General features: G+C 41.7%; 1 protein-coding gene across 1 annotated transcript; it reads right to left on the reverse strand.

Annotated features, from left to right (window-relative positions):
- Positions 1-705: 705 nt before the first annotated feature.
- Positions 706-19,397, reverse strand: RAD50 (RAD50 double strand break repair protein). The gene is made up of 25 exons (XM_027747586.2): positions 19,036-19,397; positions 18,564-18,647; positions 18,168-18,319; positions 17,173-17,361; positions 16,814-17,018; positions 16,308-16,436; positions 15,898-16,063; positions 15,032-15,225; positions 14,275-14,481; positions 13,211-13,393; positions 12,859-13,016; positions 12,159-12,334; positions 11,819-12,056; positions 11,132-11,321; positions 10,146-10,272; positions 9,196-9,389; positions 8,785-8,895; positions 8,133-8,225; positions 7,939-8,052; positions 7,060-7,187; positions 6,037-6,261; positions 3,854-3,939; positions 3,263-3,405; positions 1,810-1,943; positions 706-1,468 (listed from the first exon to the last, which is right to left on the reverse strand). The coding sequence occupies exons 1-25, from the start codon at positions 19,162-19,164 to the stop codon at positions 1,282-1,284; spliced, it is 3,942 nt and encodes a 1,313-aa protein (XP_027603387.1). The 5' UTR covers positions 19,165-19,397; the 3' UTR covers positions 706-1,281.
- Between the last annotated feature and the right edge of the window lie 1,913 nt (positions 19,398-21,310).

Genomic DNA, 21,310 nt, shown 5'->3' on the forward strand with positions numbered 1-21,310 from the left:
ATTCATTCACCTATCTTTGAGTGGTTTCCCATGACTGGTGGCTTTCAGAAAACTGAGGTGGAAATAATCCATAGTTGAAGGGCTTGGGTTCTGCCATTACCCCTTAAGGGGTGCCCCTCACCCCTGCCCACAGGTGCCAGGTCTGCCCACACCCCCAACCCTGTCAGCTGCTCCTCACCCTGCAAAATAAAGGCATTCCTGCACCCTGGAGGAGGAGGAAGACAGCAGGCAATGTTCTCAGCCAGAGAGAACCATCCCCATGTTACAGCTTTGGTCACAGTTTGCTGAGGAGCTTCAGCTGGTCACTGCTGACTGCAAGGATTCAAAGTGCAGCTTCTGCTTGTGGACTCTTACCAAGAGCTCAAGGCAGAAGAGGTGCCTCCTACTTGCCTACAAATAAAGAGAGACAGGTAAGTCCCTTCCCTCGGGGCTTTGGAGGCAGAAAGGCACATTGTGAGAACTCCAGTCTGCAGCCTCGGGACTCGAGGCCATCAGGCCCTTTGCATTTTGGGACAGGCCAGCCCTTGGCTTTCCATTGTCACCCCAAGTGAGCAGCAGGCTCAGGCTGCCACGCCAAGGAAACCCACAGCTGGGCAGGTGAAGCTCAGCATCCACACACATCAACTCTCTGAGGCACTTCTGTACCATTTTCACATTCACAATCACTGCCATGAACTCACTGAGCAAAGAGAATTCACTCATTCCTCTGGTTACAGACAGGGCTTTGCTTTATTCTCAAACAAGCTGTTAGACCTGGGGAAGACTGTGTCTTCGAGCAGCCAGAGTTAGGTTATCTTGTACAGAAAGCAGTAAAAGTTCCCTTGGAAGCTTGTGAATTTTGGGTAGACCAGGTGGGTGGCTATGAACACGAGACAGCCACCCATGCTGACCTTGCCAGAGAGGGAGGGCAGGCCCTATTCCATTGACAGAGCTGCAGCTGTTCCAGAGACTCTGCAGTGGATCTCCCCAACAGGACATACACAAAGAACTCACAACTTTATTTTCCCTTTTAAAGCACAGAATACACCTAAATTAAACTGCCTGGTATTCATTTAAATTCTTTCAAATCATGGCGATTCCTAAGAAATTCCAGAAATATGTAGAAAGAGATGAAGTTTAAAAGTCTTACAGTTTTAGACTCTGGCTAAAATTGTGACAAATCTTCAACAGATTACAATGCAAAGGAACCATATTTTCAGACACCTTCACGTGAGCTCTGCCAAGCCAGGCAGTGTATAATGTATCAGTCAGGCTGTCTGCAATGTGTCCTCACTGGAGGTTCTAATGAACATACGAGCCCAGGGAGCTGACACTGCATTTCATGATCTCAGAGCACTGGTCAGTGTTCTTCCTGATCCTGTAGAACGTTTCCACGTACTCAGAACGGCCCAGAAGTTCAACAAAATCTTCATCGTGAGTTATCACCAGGAGCTGAAAGTTCCGCTGCTGGGAGCGGCTTTTTATGATCCTGCAAGGAGATATTACTGTGTATTTATCTAAAGCAGGTGCTGCTTTTAGAGAACTTGTAAACACACAGCACAAAAATTCAGCTGTCCATAACCAGTGACATGAACCATCGACCAACCTAATGCTGATTAGCCACTATTTTTACCCACATTAAAAAAAACCCCTCAAATTATTTAAGAAATACTTTTTCTTTTCCAGATAGAGGGAATTTAAGGCTACTGCTTTGCATGAGTATTTGCAGATGCCAAGATGTGCCATCATAAAATGTAATTCACTACTGCCAACTACTCTGACCACTTGAGAAATACCCATCTTTCAGTGTCACAAGGAGAGCTCACTCACTCCACGAGGGCATGTGCCAGAGACTCAATGTTTTCTCGGTCGAGGTTGGTTGTGGGCTCATCCAGGGCCAGGATGCCACAGTTGAGACAGAATGTTTCTGCCAGAGCAAGGCGAATAATAAGAGAAGCAAGCACCTAATGGAAAGAAATAAAAAAACAACAAAAAAACCTCACTCTCCAAAGTGTTTAAAGAGGTTCTACATGTGACGAACTATTTTTAATTCCATTGCAATCTGTGACTGAAGCTTACAGAACAATGTGCTGATAGTTCACAAAATGACAATAACTAATTAATTACTGAAAAACTACATCACAACTTCCAAGTTTGAATTGAAAGATGGACTCTACAAAGAAGTCAAGTACTCAAAATTCAGGAGATATTGAAAGTAAGGATTCTAATCTGAGGTAAGGAAGCTACAAACTGCCACCTGCATTACCTCCCCTCTCTCTGCAAGCCCATCCTACTGCACAGGGAGGGTGGAAATTTGCCTGCATCACTAAGTTTGAGTTACTGAACTCCTGACTACTTACTAAAACTGAAGACAGCAGGGTTTGCCACTGTACATGTTAGTTTTGCATCAACATGCCTAATCATACCTGTAAGATCTCCTGAACTAGTGCAAATTACAGGTCACTCGATGGAAACTGTGCTGCCAAAAATATTTTCCAATTATCACGACTGCTGGCACCTCAGTTCATGATCAAAGAATTCTCAGAATATCGGCTCAGAAACTTGTTCAGGTTTCGCTCTCATTTACATAGGACTGCAACGCAACATCTAAACTGCTCTAGGAGACAACACACCAGGCAGGTGGAAACAACTCTGCAGCCCCAACGTGTGGGGCTGTGGCTGTGAGGAACTTCTGACCACAGGTCTGTCATGGCTGGTGACATCAGGCCCCTTGGCCAGTGTGTTATTAAAGCACTGGGACAGAAGAATGGGCAGAGCACAGAGCTGTGAGCTGACAGCACAGAAGGAAAGGCAATACCTGGAAGGATGGCTTGGTGACATGAACTGAAAGGTTACAGTCAGCAGCAGGAGAGAAACAAAATGTGGAGGGAAAGAGGTCCTGTCAACTTAAGAGGTAGATGCAAAAAGAAGACCAAAGGCTCAGGAAGATAAAAAACATGGGAACAAATCGATTGACCTAAAGCTGTGGTAACCTCAGACTGGGAGGAGCTGAACTTGAGGAGAGAGGGAAGTCAAAGCCTTCACCCCTGAAAGGAACCAGTCTGGTGCCCACCTGAAACAATGCAGGGTTCAGATGTTCAGAATCACATATTTCAGAATAATATATTGACAGCAACACCCAGACAGTGGAGGGAAGTTGTACACAACTATAAATCAGAGCTGCAGCCGCCTGTGCTTCGGTCCCTTCTGAACACGAGACTCCTCTGCATCCACCTGGGTCTGCTCTCAGAACCCCTGGGGACTAAACACAAAAAGCCACCACCTTCTGCCCAGCACTGCATCTCCCTCGCATGTCCAGGGCCGTGTCTCCCTTCACCATCACCACCCTGTAATTGTAGTTTCTTCTCTTATCAGCGGCTGAGACGTTCTCGTCGGCATCAGAACGAATTTCTATATATTCAATATCTGAAAATGGGAAGGAGACGGTTTTTACATTATCAAAAATCTTTAAAAATAACACAGGATTAAAGGGAGATGAGGTGTAATATCCAGTAACAATAAAAATTCAGTTCAGAACTCCCACTAACAGATACATCTTTGACATTAATTTTTCCGAAATGGAAAGAATGAACTCCTGCATTTCCTCTGCCTCAAGGAAACCTTACCTCTGGAAAACACAGAAAAGGGAAAAGTAATTCTATTTATCCTGCAATTTACTGTGTATTCGATTTATCCTGCAATTTTAATGTGTAATAAAAAGATTACAGTGGTGAAGAACAGATGTAGCCTTTACAATGAAACCAACTATTTTCAGATGCCAGATTTTCCATCTTGAGAACAAACACTGTTCCATATGCAGTGCTCGATATCAAATGGATACACATGGGATAAACTAATAAAAAACATTACAAACCTTGCCCTCTGTAAATGCTTCGCCAAAGGTCACGAATTATTTTGTTGATTTCTTCCATCTTCATGCTATGAAATGTCATTATTGCTCTAAAGAACAGCAACAAAACCCACAAAATGTTAGAGATGCAACCACGGACTGCTATGGACTACAGGGGCTTTAGGGCAGGCAGTGGCTCCCTTTCCATTCCCTAAACACTTTTACTAAAAATAGAGGAAGTACCAGTTGATTTTGAATGCAGAAGCATTTAAAGACTAACGACACACTATTGTGTAAATAATTTTATTGCCAGAAACAGCTCAGTCTCAAGAAGTAGGAAAGTAATGTGGATAAAGTTATTTCCACTTGTTCCACTTTACTTGACTTTTCAAGAGAATTATAATTTATGTGTGAGGTGTATTTTCAAACTGACACCAAGATGAATCTCATGGTAAGCCTTCCAGAACGAGTGTTACTCTTCAGCACAGTCCCCCAACAGTGCCATCACCAATAGGAAAGGAGAACCTGAAGTCTCTCCAGAGCAGAGAATTTTTATCAAGAATGTAATTTTATAATTACCCAAACAGGCATTATGACTAGAACTGCCTTTCTCTTCAGCAGCAAGACTAACACAGAATGTCATTAATAATTTGGAATTTAATTTCCCTGGTGAATATATCAGCATGATTTTAGTTCATTAACAGATAAAGTCCTAGATAGTGTTCAGGAAAGGACAGGATGCTGCATTTCTGACTTGTTTTTTAAAGAAAAACTACTCTAGAATAAAAAAAAAGCTTGCTCAATTTATGGCAAGCGAACATAGCACAAAAAGCATAGCAGAAATAAAATAATCCTTCTGAAATGCACTTTTGCATATACTTTTCCCACCTCTGCTCTTCCACCTGCTCTGGGGAATAATGAGGTATCAAGTCTAATAGGAATTTGTTAAGTTAAAACCGAAGTGTTTTCAACAATTTACTAAATTAACCCCAAGAATGCATTCCTCATCAATATTTATCACAACCTCTAAATATTAAGTCAATAAAGATCAGCTGATAGCACAGAACACCCACAGTGTTGGCTTTCCCAGCCCCATCCCCAGCTCTGGCCACTGGAGGTAGAATTTCGTCTCACCGATTTTTCAGACGATTACCCATAAGTGATGCTTATCTATTTTTCTTGAAATTACAAGCCTGTTTTCCTGTTTAGCCTTAAATAGAAACAATAGATGATTTGATAGCATACAAAAAGAGCCTAATTCTAAAAAGGAAATTCTTGGAGTGCATTTGCACTACAGCAGAAAGGGAAGAATTACACACAGCTCGGTGCTATTCCACCACTACAGCTGAGCAAACGGGGGAGTTCAGGGAGCCACATGTTTTACTTTGTACATGGGCACAAATTTGGAGATGCCCTTTTTGGCCAGTCAGCCCAAGACTAGCAAATAAGCTTCCAGAGGAAACAGAAACAATCACAAAGTTTGCTACACTTTCCATCAAATGCCAGACGTGTTTCTTATGATCTTGCCTTCTTTGATATAAGCACAAAACCACCCACGCTGGAAAAGGGCAAAAAGCACCTCTATATTGTAATAATCAAAAACACAATACTTTACCTCAGCAGATGATCATGGGAAACAAAAAAATCTACCTGGCATATCTTATTCATGTTAAGATATGACCAGAAGGTGCTAAAAGACACTGCTATAGAAATGAAAGTAGAGAGACCCAGGTTAATAATGGATTTAAACATGGATTTCACCTTTCCTTATCTCTCTCCAACTGTTGCACTCCAAATACGAGTCTTAACATGTACAACCACACAAACAAGTCCTACAGAGAACTGGGAATGAAATTATAATGATCATCAGACTTATCTATGACTGTATTAAAATCCAGTTATTACCATCAACGTATTTACTATTTGTACATTATAGACATTAACTTACAGATATCCTACATCATACCAATCCTGTGCAGTTTCTAGTGTGGTTGCATTAATTTACTTTAAAAGTTGTACCTTGTTATGTTATCCTAATATTTAAATGCCAGAATTTATAAAGACAAATTGTTACATCTCTCAAAGAATTGTATCCATTTACCATTTCTAGGTTATCCTGGAAGCCCGAAATTGAAAGCTACTTTTGCATCAAGGTTATTGATAAAGATGAAAACATTTCAGAATGACCCTCACACGACAATACTTACTTATCAAGAGCCTTGTAATAAAGGTCCAGATCTTTGTTCACCAGCTCTGTTGTTCTCATGACAATCATCATGTCCCTGTATTTGTCCTCTGCATCTTTGAACTGTGGCTCTCGAAGCTCCTTCCTAAACCGAACAATCTCTTCCTCAAAGCCACGCTGGCGGCCAAGGGCGACGTGATGGTTCCTTTTCAGAGATTCTATTCTCTCCTCCAAATGCTTCTGTTCACTGTGAAACCATAATTGATACACAAGTCTTTTGTATTCAGGGTTACACGATTTTTTAATCAGGGTTCTCATTCATGCTAGACAGTAGCTCATTATATTGTATCTTTAAAGTTGCAACAGTTAAAATTATAGCACTAATGCCACTGAAACAAAGACATTATTGAAATAAAAACATTTTAAAGTTTGTTAAGAACATATTCAAACCACTATTCTGAGTGGGAGAAGCAGGGTGTCAAGTTCAAATGCTAAAGTGCTATTAACAGAATTATAAAAAATAATTAATTTCATAGGTGGAATTTAACTAGGATACACCGAGCAAAATAAGAAAAATTACTGGGTAAGCTCTAGCAAGCTAAATAAATCTTTCACATGCAAGAACCAGCAGAGGGATAATTACTTTTCAAAAGTGTTTATTATCTGAGCAATTATTATTAAACTGCTGAGGTAAACATAGAATTTGCTGCTGGGACCTAAGTGAGCAGACTGAAAATGAAAACTAAATATTCTTATCCAGAAGTATGAATTATTTAAATGTGGATTTAGCAGTGAACATCATGAAAAAGGATTAGGTTGGAACAGGTAGGAGTACATATTTCTATTTCTAGCCAGAAGCACTATTTAATTTCACTGAGTCATTTATGTTGTTGTCATGGGGATGTGAAGCAAATACAGGCGTGAAGGAAGTGGTCTACATGTCTGGGGAGAAAAGAGGACCAGGACACATGAAAACACAGTGAGTACAACATTCAGATATTGCCTGAATTCTTCTGCAGAGCCATTCTGTTTTGAAGGTGCTTACTTTTTCATTTGGGGTACTTTCATTTCTCCCATCTCCTTCATAAGTTGTTTTATCTTGTCTTCAACTTTTTTTAGCTCCTCATTCCGGCTCCTCAAAGTCAGATTATCCTCCAGCCACCTTTCCTGTACCTGCCTCCCCAGAAAGTAAGGAGGTGTACAGTGTTTCAGTATATTGGTTCTCAACTACAATGTATGAGTTCTGTACAACTCTAAGCATTCTGCAAACATAAAATAATTGACAACAACCAAAATTATCACAGTGAGCACTTATCTTGTGCTAGAAATGGAGCACCATGGAAATCAGCAGTATTATTTCAGCTTTCAAACTGGAGTAACACTTACAGTATTTACTTTCACAGGTGAACACAAGTGATTCTGTGTGTGAATATTAATCAATGTTTCAAATGGGGTAAGTAGTTTAGGATGAGATTTAACCAAGCCCCCTATCTCACTTCTACAAGTTAGACAGTAAGTGGAGGGGTAGAATGGGTAAGACATATTTCCTATGAAGAACATAAGCAGTATTTGAAATATATACACAGGAATTTAAAGTACATGATAAAATCTGGAGTAACTGCAACTTTTGGTATTTTACTTAAAAAGGCACGTTTTCTCCACACAAAGATACTCCTGAAAATGCTGGCTACTATCCCAACAGACTTAACCCTTTTGGAAATACCCTAAGATGACAGTTAAATGTTTTTTGAATTTGCATACACATATCTCAAGATTTTTTTCAGCCTAATGCATGGATAGAAGCTATTTTGCCTAACAGCTTGTTAAATAAATTAGAAGGAATTAAAATTTTGCACCAATACAGACCTAGGCAGATTTAAACCAAAACTAGGAATTATTTCAACCACAAAAGCAATACATCCACCTTTTGAGTGTCAATATCTTGTCGAGTCACTTCCATCTCTTTACTTATCTTTTCCTTCTGTTTCTCACAGGCAGCCAAATGAGAATTTACTTCATCAAGTTCAGACTCCTTTTGCTAAAGAAATAAAATGGTATATGATTTAAGCACAGAAGTACTTTCCATGCAAACTTTTTATTGTCTGGTTTTTAGATTACCTTTTTATAGTCTTCTTTTCCTTGTTGAATATAGTTTTCAATTTCTTTCATGTACTTGTTTATATCTTTAACTTTCTCATTTATGCCATTTATCTGCAGAGAAAAGATTTCAAATGAAATGTGGTCTTAAGTCCACGAGCAGATGTGCCCTGCATCAAAGATGAGACACTGGATAACTCTACTGCCAAAGTACATAACTTATCATAACTCTCTTTAATTATCTAATAAAGCCTTCAGCTTTTGAGATCCAAATGCTCCTTATAACCATGAAAATGGCTCTCAAAACAAATGGTGCTTACACAAGAGAGCTCCTTCACCTGGGAAAAGCAAGTGTGACCCTTGGCAAGGACAGGTGACGGCCACCTTTGCCATTCCTCTTAGGTCTATCAGGAAGGGCTTTTCAACCCATTGGCCAATAAATATTGCCAAATGTCCCAAGAAACTGTTTGTCAAGACTGCCAAAGGTTAATTACAATTGAGTTCATGTCCTGTCTGACTTATGTTCCTTTTCTTCCCTAAAAGCTCCACCAACCTCAAGCATCTGCTGAAGTTACTGCCCTTTCCTGAAAATAAACTCATTACCACAGTTTCCATACATGCTCAAAAAACAGTATCTAATCCTATCTCCCAGCTATGCCAAGAGCAAACAAACCTTCTCTTGTGTTTCTTTATTACTTGTAGTCCTTTTATTCACTAGATCCTCCTTCTCCTGCTGCAGTTTTTCTAAAGTTGCATTCAAAGGAAATACTTGTTCTTTTGCTTCCTGAAAAGCAGTTGGAAAAAGTCCTTTTTATTTTCACATTCTGTTAAAAATCAGTAATTTTTCAACTGGTAAAAACAGCAATGTGGTTACTTTTCTTTTTTGGGTGTATTAAAAAAAAACAAACAAACATATTAATAAAGTTCTGGATATTGCCCAAGATACACAAAAGCAGCACAGGACAAACACTTAAAAACACATCTCACTGGCCAGGATTAGAGACAATGTTAACACACCAAGATTATTATTTTTTATTTCAAGGACGACACGGCCAAGGGTTAAATAACAAAGGGTATTTCTCACCTTGATCTCCCTGCCCAAGGACTGCACCTCAGTGCTGAGCTCCACGCTCTGCTCCTCCAGCTGCCGCCGGCGCTGCATGCTGCTCACAATCTGCAGCCTCTCTGCCCTCAGCTCGTTCACTGTGCTCTTCAGCTGCTGAATCTGACTCTGCTGGTCCTGCTTCAGCTTCTGATTCAACTCAATTTTACCAGTAACTGCAGATGAAAACAGTGAAATGGTCAATCTGTTCTTAAAACCATTACTGTCTTCCTTTTACTCTAAATCAGGCTGGTACGACTGGACTCAGTGCTGGTGAGGCCACCCCTGGAGTGCTGTGTCCAGTTCTGGCCCCTCAGCTCAGGAAGGACATTGAGGTCCTGGAGCAGGTCCAGAGGAGAGCAACGAGGCTGGGGAAGGGACTGGAGCACAAGTGCTGTGAGGAGAGGCTGAGGGAGCTGGGGCTGTTCAGCCTGGAGAAGAGGAGGCTCAGGGGAGACCTCCTCACTCTCTGCAACTCCCTGACAGGAGGGGGGAGCCAGGGGGGGGTTGGTCTCTTTTCCCAGGCAACCATCAGCAAGACAAGAGGGCTCAGTCTAAAGCTGTGGTTGGATATTAGAAAGAATTTCTTTCCAGAGAGGGTACTCAGCCATTGGAATGGGCTGCCCAGGGAAGTGGTGGATTCTCCATCCCTGGAGGTTTTTAAGATGGGACTGGATGTGGCATCAGTGCCATGGGCTGGGAACCACAGCGGGGTTGGATCAAGGGTTGGACTGGATGATCTCGGAGGTCCCTTCCAACCCAGCTGATTCTGGGATTCTGTGATGATTCTGTGACTCCAAAAACCCGTAACAACAAACTAGGGGAATACAGTTACTTCAGAATGTAAAATAAGTTAACTCAAATGTTAATGGCAGGAAGTTTGGAACATTATTTCCAGTATAAAAATTAAATACCAGTTTTGTAAGGCCTACCTGTATCCCACAAGTGTTTTTTCTCCTGTTTTTCTTGGCTTACTTGCAGAACAGTTCTACTTAAATCTACCCCCAGCAGTTTAGCCTCCTGTTGAGCAATTTTTCGTTCCATATCCCTAATATCAGTCTGAAAGTATAAGGGAAAATACTATTACTATTGTACTAGAGTTCAACAATGTATTTTTTAATCTTTGGCACTAAGAATAAGCTCAGGCACCTTCAAATTTCCCCCCTCTTCTGGAGCAATGTCACATCATTAGCAGTTGGGTTGTGTCAGCCACAGGCTGCTAGAAACTGGAATTCCTAACTGTGGAGGAAATCAGTCAGTGTGGATGGATGGGCTTTTGGCATTCTCAGCCCCTCTCAGGACAGGTAAATGTACAGCTTGTCCCTGGGACAATGGAACTGCTGGAGCCTCGGGAGCTGCTGCCATCTCCCACCTGGGAAATGCTCTCTGTCCTTTGCCTGGCCCCACATCCTCTGTCTCATTGTTCCAAGATGATTCTCAGGCAAGCAAAGATTTTGTGTTGGTATTAAGGCGTGAAGACTGTTCAAAACAGTCCTCTGTGCCAGAATAACAAAAAGTGTAGGATTCCTCTTTCCCTTTACCATATATTCAGAGGGCACAGAACCATGGGAATGGAAGCACATGTGAGGTGCTGAGAATACACTGAACTATAACGACTATGAGGACTGAGAAACACTTTGGTGTACTTGTGGTCCTGCTCATGTTCTGCATTATATCTTTTTTTCCAGTTACTAGCACAGAATTGGATCAGAATTCAAGGTACTCTGTGGTCCTTGAAAGAAAAAATCATTACATAAAACATGAATTTTATTAGTACCAAGATCATCTATGTTATACTGTCTTTAAAGTATTTTAAAATAAAGACCTTAAAGTTATGTCATATTACTGAATAACTACATATTTAAATCCGAGCAAGTGAATATAATTTTATATATTAAAAAAAATAACCAAAGCATACCTGGTACCTTTCCATCAGTGTTATATCCTGTAAACACACTTTGGCACCTTCCTCCTCAGACAAAGCTGTCTGCAGGAATGATTCTTGTTCTTCTATCTCACCCTTCAGGCCTGTTAAATCTCTGTTTGCATTCAGGATCTTGTTCCTCAGGTCTGGAATTTCCTTTTCTTCGAGTTCAACTACAGTTTGCCTTAAATAAGATATAAATCCCTAAAATTTCTTCTGTCAAAAACAGCAGCATAAATTGAAGACATTCAAGATCATAAAATCTGTGATATGATTTAATAGTGGAAGATTAAATTTAACCAAAATAGTAACCCCTTAACCTTGCCCACATTCAACTAAGCTTTTGTTACATATCCAGCTAAGGTAATAATCCCTCATTTTAGACAGGTGAGACGAAACAAAACAAGCAAAATCTCTTTTGGTTTTTAACTTAATTACAGCAAGTGCCCATGAGAAGGTATAATCCACTGTACAAGAGTGCCCTCTTGTGAAGGAAAGCTCTACCCTCATATATTCTCAAATGCTCTCAAAATATCTCAACAAAATAAATTAACTAGATAAATTAACAATGAGATGAATTAACTAGTCCTAAAATTAAACCTCCTTGATAGTTTTAATAATCAGAAAACAAGTATTTGCAAGAAAACAGCTTGCAACAATCTGGTTTGCTTAGTACCTCACCTCAGTGGTTTAAGGCTCATCATTTCATCCCGTTTTTTCTCCTTCCTTTTAAGCTCAGTCTCTGTTGACTTCAGCTTGTCTGGGGCCAGGCGCAGCTTGGACTGCAGGTCACTGATGACATCCTGCAGTTCAGCTTCAGTCTGAAAAACTCGCTGGCACACTGGGCAGCAAGACTGGCTCTCCTCTGTCAGTTGTGTAATGAACTGGGAATAGACTGCAGTGGCTCCAGCAAGCACAGCTGGCAGAAAAGCAAACAGAAGACTTATGTTGAATAAACAGTTCATAAGCAGAGCTAAATCAGTGCTTTAGGGAGAAAAAGCAGAGCTATGCATGAATTTACCTCGCTGTTTGGAACTTTTTTCAATTTCATCTTGAAGTTTGTTCAGATCACTGTCAAAATCTTGACTTCCACAAACATCAAAAAGTTTTGCTTCATGCTGGGACAACTGTGCTTCCTTTTTTTTTAGCTCATTACTGGCGTAAGTTTTGTCATTTTCTACCAATGCCAGTCGCTTGCTGAAACATCAGTGAAGAAACTCTTTTATTTCCCAAAACCAAAGATTTAAACTGTTTAAGCAAAACCAAAACCATGGGAAGTTAATCTAAAATTGGTATTCCAGCTGTTCACCACTTCTTCTTCAATGATTTTTCAGCCAATCTATAGCATTGACTATGCTATAGAACAAAGTGTTTCATTTTAAACCCCTTTAGTTTTCTATATGATGAGAAACTCATTTCTAACAAATAAAACCCTACAAAACTTTACAGAATAGGATTATCTACTGCTGCTTGTGAGATATTACTGAACCTCTCAAGGTTGTTATCACTCTTTGACACACTACAAACATTGTGATTTTAACAACTAGCACAAACTATCAGCTCTACATTACAGGAACACTGTAGGATGCTTTCTCTGATTTTGCAGACACCTAAATAAACAATAACAAATTTAGGTTAAAACTATGTTGAGCACATTAAACTTTCCAACATTTAAAAACATAAATACTTATGGAGACATAAACAATTAAATTAATACCTACTTAAGGTTAGCAAGTGTATCCCTTGTCTGATTAATCTTTTTATTTTTACCATGAAGCCAGTCTTCAAGTTGTTTTTTATTTGGGAAGTATCCCAACAGGGACGTTAGTTCCTCAGAATGTCTTGATTTTACTTTTCTAATCTGCTCTTCTTTCTCTGCCTGGGGAAATGAAGCATTTTAAATTAAAGTTTTCATATCTTCAAGTTTATAACAGTCAATGCATTAATTAAGGTAATGGCTTCTATGAGGGCTTTACATCTGATTGGTGATAGACATCTGAAAAATACACAAATCTTAGAGTGACTGTATCAATTTTATGTCCCTCTCTTATGAGATAATGATTGAAAAATTACTTTGTCTTTCTTCAGCATCTCCATTTGGGTAATTGTGGTGGTGTGTAGATTCAACTGCTCCATCTCTTGATCCAACCTCCTGAGAGCTTTGTCCAGGCTTATTTTCTCACTTTGCAGAGTCTGTACCTCCCGTTCCAGCGTTTCTACATTGCTGTTCCTCTCAGCCTTCTCCAGGTCATGTTCCTACACAAAAAATAAACGGCCAGAAAACACAAATAATGACACAAATCAATGAAGTTCTAACTAAAGGAGAGAGAAGAAAGCTCTTCAGCTCATCAGCTGCTACAGGACAGGCACAAGATTTGTAAAGAATCCATGTAAAAGGCCCAAGGCTGTGATGCTGGCATGGGGCAAGGCAAGCCCCAGGCAGAGGCTGGATGCACTGTCCTGGAATGCAGTGCTGCCCCAAGTCACTCATGCTTTTGCCAGAAGCCATAACCACATGACATAGCTCCAGGAAGCTCCCTCATATTTAGTTTGATTTTCTCTCTTTTAGCATTTACTGTATATTAAATTTGGAGTTACCCTAGTGAGGAGGCTAGAAAAAACACTGTCAAGCACTGAATTCATATACTGCTAACACACATAAAATATTTGGCTACAAAGGCATAACCAGCTGTTCAGCTGGAACATAAAATGCTTGTAACTTTGCAATATTTCATCAGCTAAAACACTTATAACCAAATAGTCCATCTCACAGACAAGTTATCTTGACAACTGTAGGTAGTGTGGCACTTCAATTCAACGTTTCTGGCCCACTGATTTAAGGGTGACTAATCTCCTATCACCAGCTGTGGCTATTACTCTATTTACAACTCACCAAGCAGCAGCAGCATATTCTGTGTGTGCACTGACCAAAAACAAAGTAGTGAACAGGCCCTGCCCCAAAGAATGCACTATCTAAAAAGACAAAGCACAGTGGGTATTAAAAGGCAAAACTGCAGCTGACAGAGTAAAGATCAAGGGGAGTTTAAGTTTTTTAGTTTTTATCAATTTTTTTAATGATACAGCCCAAAGTTTTTACTTCAAACTTCTATAATTTTTTCAGTTACACATTAACTTACCGTCTTGCCAATCTCCTCATCCAGCTCACTAATTCTGTCTGAAAACCCCTCCAACTGCTGCAATTCACATTTGACTTTCTTCAGCTCATCATGTTTCTTATTTTGAATGTCTGATTTCAGGTCAATGGTTCTTTCTAATCCAGTTTTCCTGTCTCTTATGTCGTCTATCTGTTTTTGTTTCATTGCTTCTTTTCGTGCAAAGTCTCTCTGAAAGAAGTCAGTGACAATATACTTATTATTTTTTTCACAGGAAAATATTTAAAATACTTTTCCCCACTAGTTTGCAAATAGTCACCACTGTAACACAAGACACTGAAATATTGAGAAAACTAGAACTTGCCCAAAGTTTTCTGCTGCAATGTTTTTGACAGGAAAATGCAGATGCATCATACCACTAGTGTTCCATAAGAGGAATTCCACCTTTAACACGACTTCAATGAAAAGCTGCTTATTTTTAAACCAGCTGCCCACTGTAATTCTTCCTCAGGCTTTTGAGCTTGTCAGTGATCCACCTGCATGAGGGCTGCTAGAAAAACCTATGTGACAAACTGTCTGTCCAACAGCCTTGATGACCACTTCTAGTTCCAAAACTAATGTCCATGGAAAGATTCAGGAAACCCACAAGCAAGGATTCCAGAAGAAAAATGGCTTCAGTTCCCCCCCCAACACTTCCTCCCAGCACCTTAAAGACACTTCTGGACCAATAACACACTAATGGGCAATGCTAACTGCACTACTAAAATAACCAAGGTCTTACCATCAAATGATTTGCAGCTTCTGTGTCTCTCTCCTGTCTCTCCTTCACCAACCTGTGAAAACCAGTGATGTGCCTTTCACTGAAAGGGGCTCGCTCAAAACCATCCAGCTCCAGCTGTGCTGCCAAGGACTGAATTAAGGAATCCCTGGTCCTGATGTGCTCCTGGTGACGATCTGCCTGCAGCTGCAGACGACCTCCACAGAGAGAGAGAGTGACAGGAATGTTCAAAACCTCAAGATACATTCAGGATTCAAAGTCAGTTGCAACTATTAAAGCTTTTGAAATGGAAGTATTTTTAAACAAAACAAAAAGCTACAGAGTAAAAACAAGCTGCAGCTAGACACTGTTGTTTCAGGTAACTAAATTTTTATTAATGTAATAAATCAATAACTTAAAAGCAAGCCTCTTAAAACACTAAAAATATTACTCTGATAAAAAACCAAACCCCAAACTTATTTTATATAAGTATATATTCTGTGCCTCAACTACTGCAGCTCTGCTGAAGTTCCCATAATCCATCAAAAGAGAATACACAATGTATGAAAGAACACTACCTGACTGACCCCCATTCCCCACGTGAACAGAGAATGCTGGGCTTTCAGCTTTCATGTTTTTCTCAGTTCTAAGACAAGATGTACCACATGTTGCAATTAGAGCTCAGAACAAGCGCACATCAGAAACTCTGGGAGCAGAACACCCAGACCTGGCCCCCTGCAAGGTGCCCACACCCCACTGTGCAGCTGAGCCCAAACTGATGCACACTGTAGGAGTTCTGTCCAGTTCAGATCCTTAGTATCAGTAGTTCCACTTCAGATCTGAGTTACATTAAAAAATAAAGACAAGGTTATAGATGAAGTCTAAAATACCTCGTTCAACAAGCAGCTCTGATTTCTCACTGTTGAACCTCTGGCATTCTTTAGTGGCTCTGTCCAAGTCACGTTTATAGTCCAACAATCTCTTCTCCTTCTCCTTCACTATTCTCTGGTGGTTCTGGTACCTATCCCTTAGTTGTTCATCTGTTCCTTGGAAAACCTGTACGCCAAATACAAAAAGCTAACTTTATTCCGTATTAATTAAATTTATAAGTCAATTATTGATGTTTTTAAAATGTACAGTTTTTATAACAGAATTCAAGAAATAAAAGACAAACACCTCCCGTGCAGAATTTCTATACTAACACATGTAAGGGGAAAATTTGCTACAAGCAAAAACTGAAAAACATATTTTTCTTAGGCTGATAAAACAAATTAATCTCAATTTTTGTCACACAGGAAACCTTTTCCATCTTCTGTTGCAAATCTTGATTATCTTTCTCCATTTGTTGCCTCCTGCTCTCGAGGGCCTTCACATCATTGTCCAGCCTCATTACTTTTGTGAGATTCTGTTCAACTGCTGCCAGAGAACTCTGCAAAAGAAAGAATGCTGGAAGCAAAATATCTCACCAGCTTATGAATCCCATAATCAATTATTTTAAGTGTAAAACCTTCAGCATTATAAAATACTTGTAAAAAATAGGGAGGGCTAAGTTTTAGTTTAGTGTTCATTTTAGTTTCAGATACCAGCTAAATTTCAGAGGTTTAAAATCAAGCAACAAAAAAACCAATGCTGCTACAAGAATTCTATGTTCTTAAATCTCCAGTGACTGTTTACAGGTTAGAGCAGCATCTGTCAGGCGAGCTGAGGTGTGCTTAATTCTGCTTCAGGGCAAAGGATTAGACATAAAAGTGTAAGATTTTTGACTGTTTTGTATTAAAGTATTAACACAATCATCATGCAAGTTACCTTCAGAGGTTCAAGTTGGCTCTCAATTGTTTTTACATTCTCCTTAGAAGCAGCCAGTTGAGCCTCTCTGTTGCTAAGATGATCCTGGATTTCCTGGGCTTTCTCTTTATTTTGTTTTAGATATTTCAGTTCTGTCTGACACTCTTTTACCTTCAAGCTTTGTTTCAGCCGTACCTGACGCAGAGCTTCGAGCGCTTTAATATACCTTTAAAAAAAAAAGACAAAAAATTTCAGATCTTTTGGCAATATAGCAATGCTGCTGTGTGAAACAACGCCTTAGACATTTTCATCAACACCCACGTTATTAGAGAAGACATTTTCTTACTTAGTTTTTATTTAATTACAGTAAAGAGGAAAACCTTGTTGCGGCAAAGATCTCATCAAATTTTTGTTTGAGGGCCTTTCCTTCACTTAACGGCCAGTTGGACTCTTCTTGGTGGCAGAAAATGACGTTGTTGAGCACGGATTTGGAAACCCCGAGGGCACTGATCATCTCCCGATCTATCTCTGCACACTTGGAACTCAGGCTGCCGATCTTCTCGCCGTTCCTGCCCGAGCACAGGGAAAGAAAATCCCAAACGAAGTTACCAGCAAGTTCTTTGAAAAGTAAACTGCATTTTTAACGGTATAATCTCGTTGTAATGCAATGATTTGAAAACTTAACAAGTAACAATTTTTAAGCCCATAATTACCATGTTCGACAGGTGCTTTTAACACTGTCAATATTTGTAGTCTGACTGTTACACGTTTTAAAACTCAGTGGAACCACCAGAGGGAGCAAAAACGCTCTGGAGTAAAGGAAATACAATTAAACAGTGGAGATGGGAGTTAAACACAGGCCAAAAATGATCTGAAACTGAAAACGTTCTTATGGAAGTAAAGCCTACATACTCCACATAATGTTAATTTTAAACTGTATCATACAATCAGAGAACCATGGAATAGTTTGGGTTGGAAGCAACCTCAAAGCTCATCTTGCTCCAAACCTCTGCCGTGGTCAGGGATGCCACTATCCCAGGTTGCTCCAAGCCCATCTAACCTGGCATTGGACACTTCCAGGGATGGGGCAGCCACAGCTTCTCTGGGCAACCTGTGCCAGGGCCTCCCCACTATCATTACTAAGACAATTTTCACATAAATTCAAGCTGACAGATTCCTTAACGTAGAGGTTGTCAAATGTAGGATTTTTCAATCACCTACCAGATAAATTGGTGAAACTCCACACCTTTAATCTAAAAGCTCTGGTAGCTTTTAGGAATAGGTTATGGAGTTTTCTCTAATCTTATGCATAAAGATATCCCAAAACCAAACAGATCTTCATGCCAAAGCAAGAAAAAAACACTTGACAACTTACTTTGTTCTAGTAATGACAGATTCCAGCGTTCTAAATTCCGGAGTCTTGCCCTTCTGGGTGCAGATCATGGAGCGCTGGACGGCCACGAGCTCTCCGTTCACATCCCGGAACTGCAGCCGGATCTGAGCTCTCACATCTGTCTCATTGGCAACCTCAGGAGAAGCAAAAAGAAAACCCAATTACGGAAAATTCTCCTCATGGTCCAAATGAATATGTGCCTCCTCAGCTGTGGGGAATGTTCTCTTCTCCCCCAGCTCTCCGCTTTTCCTGAAACAATACAGTCAGCCCAAGTCTGCCAACACCCTGAGCATCCCTGTTTCACTCACAACCCCGAGTGCAGGGAAGTATTTTATTTAGGAGTAAATACACGTCAAATTCAGTCACTACAACTCTTACCTTTGGATCGTGAACAAATGTTTTTCCTTTGGTTCCAGGAGGAAAATCTCCAGTGCATATATATTTAAGACATTCAATGATAGTCTAAGAAAACAGAAATGAATACATACTTATAATGGGCAATTTAGAGTAACCAAGATGGACTACAGATAAAAGCACACTAACAGCCCAAATATTTACAAATTAGTAAAATATGCGAGGAGAGAGAAATAAGAAACAACATCTTATTTTTTTGAGTATCATGAAAACATGTTACTTTGAAATCTGTTTTAATCAGGATATGGATCAATTTTCTGGAAAAAATCTGTAAAATCCAGGCAAGAAAGCAGATCTCTAATAACACTAAACAACAGTGCAGGGGACAGCACAACTTCTGCAATATTATTAATATCTTTCAGTAGAGATCATTATTCAAATGTTGAGGCCTTTCAGACCTTTTACAGCTCAAGCCCAAATATAGAGCAAGTCTTACCGTTTTTCCTGCACCATTTGGTCCCACCAAAATAGTTAATGGATTAAAGAAAGTGATAATTTGTTTGTCTTTATCCTCCACCCCAAAACTCCTCACTCCGAGGATACTCATTTTCTCAATCTTGGACATTTTTGCTGAACTTCTTCTCTTCCAAAGTCAGAGGCGTAAATGTCATAAATCCTGTAAAACAGAGCTTTGTGAAAAATCCAGTGGGCAGAAATCACAGTAGATCACTGAAAGCTGACTAAATACCTATACAAGCATAACATATGATGAATATACTTAAAAACACAGTTAAGGCTCCTCAGTTACTGTTCAAGGTAAAAAACATATGAAGGCAAAACCCTTATTTGTTTTAAACTCAAAAATTAATCAACTCCAAGTTAAGTGGAGTATAAATCAATGCAGTTAAGAGAGTATATATCATTAAATCAAATACAATGGCCCAAAATAACCCTTTATCCACATCCATGCATGTGCTTTTAGAATACCCCAAACACAACAGAGGCCCCAATATTTTTCTCTATGATAACCCACTGTTGTACTGCAACACCCAACACCGTTCACCACTGCCTGTTTCCCACAGGTACATCCAGCATCACTTTGTCATAACTCCTGCTGGGAAGGGGAAGACACTGGAGCCTTCCCAGGCCATGGAGTGGGAGCTGCCCCTGTCGGGAGGAGGCAACTCCGACCCTAAGGCCCAGCAAACACAACGGTGCCATGTGCGTATGGCTGTGTATTCCAGGGGTGTTCCAGGGGTGTATGGCTGTGTATTCCAGGGGTGTTCCAGGGGTGTATGGCTGTGTACTCCAGGGGTGTTCCAGGGGTGTATGGCTGTGTACTCCAGGGGTGTTCCAGGGGTGTATGGCTGTGTACTCCAGGGGTGTTCCAGGGGTGTATGGCTGTGTATTCCAGGGGTGTTCCAGGGGTGTATGGCTGTGTACTCCAGGGGTGTTCCAGGGGTGTATGGCTGTGTATTCCTGGCATGTACAGCTGTGTATTGCACCCCTGTTCCAGGGGGGTGTGTGGCTGAGTATTCCAGGGGTGTATGGCTGTGTATTCCACCCCTGTTCCAGGGGGGTGTATGGCTGAGTATTCCAGGGGTGTATGGCTGTGTATTCCACCCCTGTTCCAGGGGTCCATGCTCAGCGCGCTGCCCTCAGGGTTCTCCCCGTCCCCCTCCCTGGGGCTCGGCCCTCCCGGGTCGGCTCGGGGGGTGCCCGGCGGGGTTCGGCCCCAGAACGGGCATTTCCTGCCGGGGCAGAGGTGGCAGCGGGGCTTTCCCGCCCGGAGCTCCGCGCTGCGCCGGAGGCGGGCGTTTTCCAGGGGGAGGCCATGAGGCGGCTCTTCCCCTGCCCCTTCCCCTGCCCGTGCCCCTGTCCCTGCCCGCCCGAGCCCGGCCCCCCCGCGCCCGGTCCCCCCGGCCGTGCCCCCGGTCCCCTCCGGTCCCTCCGGTCCCCCCGGTCCCCCCGGTCCCCCCGGTACCTCCCGCCGCCGCCGCCGCGCTCCCGGCCCGGCAGCCCCCGCGCCCGCCCCGCCCCGCCCCGCCATGGCGGCCCCGCCCCCGCCGCCTGAGGGCCCGCGGCCACCGGCGGCGCGCGGGGGCTGCGGAGCGGCTGGAAGCGCGTGGGTTGAGATAAGAACGGTTTAATAATTGAGAACAAAGTCAAATACACTAACAATGGTAAATAACAATAATAATGGTAATAAAAAGGGAAAGAAAGAGCCCAAAGAACCGATGCGCAATACAATTGCTCACCACCAATGCCAAACCCCCTTCCCAAACCCCGCTGGCCCCCCTTTCCAGGTAATTCCCCGGTTTATGTGCCGGGCATGGAGTTCCAGGGGGGGGAATGTCCCTTTGGCCGGCTCGGGGCACCGGTCCCGGCTCTGCTCCCTCCCGGTTTCCCTTCGGTCCCTCCTCGCTGCCAGAGCGTGACACACACACAAAACGTCCTTGACTTGGGATAAACACGGCTTACTAAACACCCAAAACATCAGTCTGTAATGCACATTATTCTCATTATGAATCCAAAACACGGCACTGTGCCAGGTACTGAGCAGCGATGACCTCTGCCAGCCAGGGCGGGCGGGTTTGGGGTGCAGGAGGGTCCCAGGTGAGGGGGAGGACAGGAGATTGTTCCCTTTACCTGCTCAGGTTCTCCCCTGGGGCCAACAGACCTCCTCACCCCCTCGTACCAGGCTTTTTCCTCTTCCTCTTCGCTCCATAGCTACTATTAATCTTCCAGTTAGAAAAAAGCCCGAGCCAGAG

This window comes from Pipra filicauda, unplaced genomic scaffold (genome assembly GCF_003945595.2).
Source record: "Pipra filicauda isolate LSUMZ 115617 unplaced genomic scaffold, ASM394559v2 scaffold89_size2521313_pilon, whole genome shotgun sequence".
NCBI classification, from domain to species: Eukaryota; Metazoa; Chordata; class Aves; order Passeriformes; family Pipridae; genus Pipra; species Pipra filicauda.

Bases quoted from the DNA above. Each gene is read 5' to 3' on its own strand.
- RAD50 (XM_027747586.2), bottom strand. From the start codon at position 19,164: ATGTCCAAGATTGAGAAAATGAGTATCCTCGGAGTGAGGAGTTTTGGG. The intron at 16,064-16,307 runs GTTTCCTGTGTG...TTTGGCGTACAG, and splicing joins TGCAACAGAAGATGGAAAAG to GTTTTCCAAGGAACAGATGA. The intron at 8,053-8,132 runs GTAATCTAAAAA...TTATTTCTTTAG, and splicing joins GAAAAGAAGACTATAAAAAG to CAAAAGGAGTCTGAACTTGA.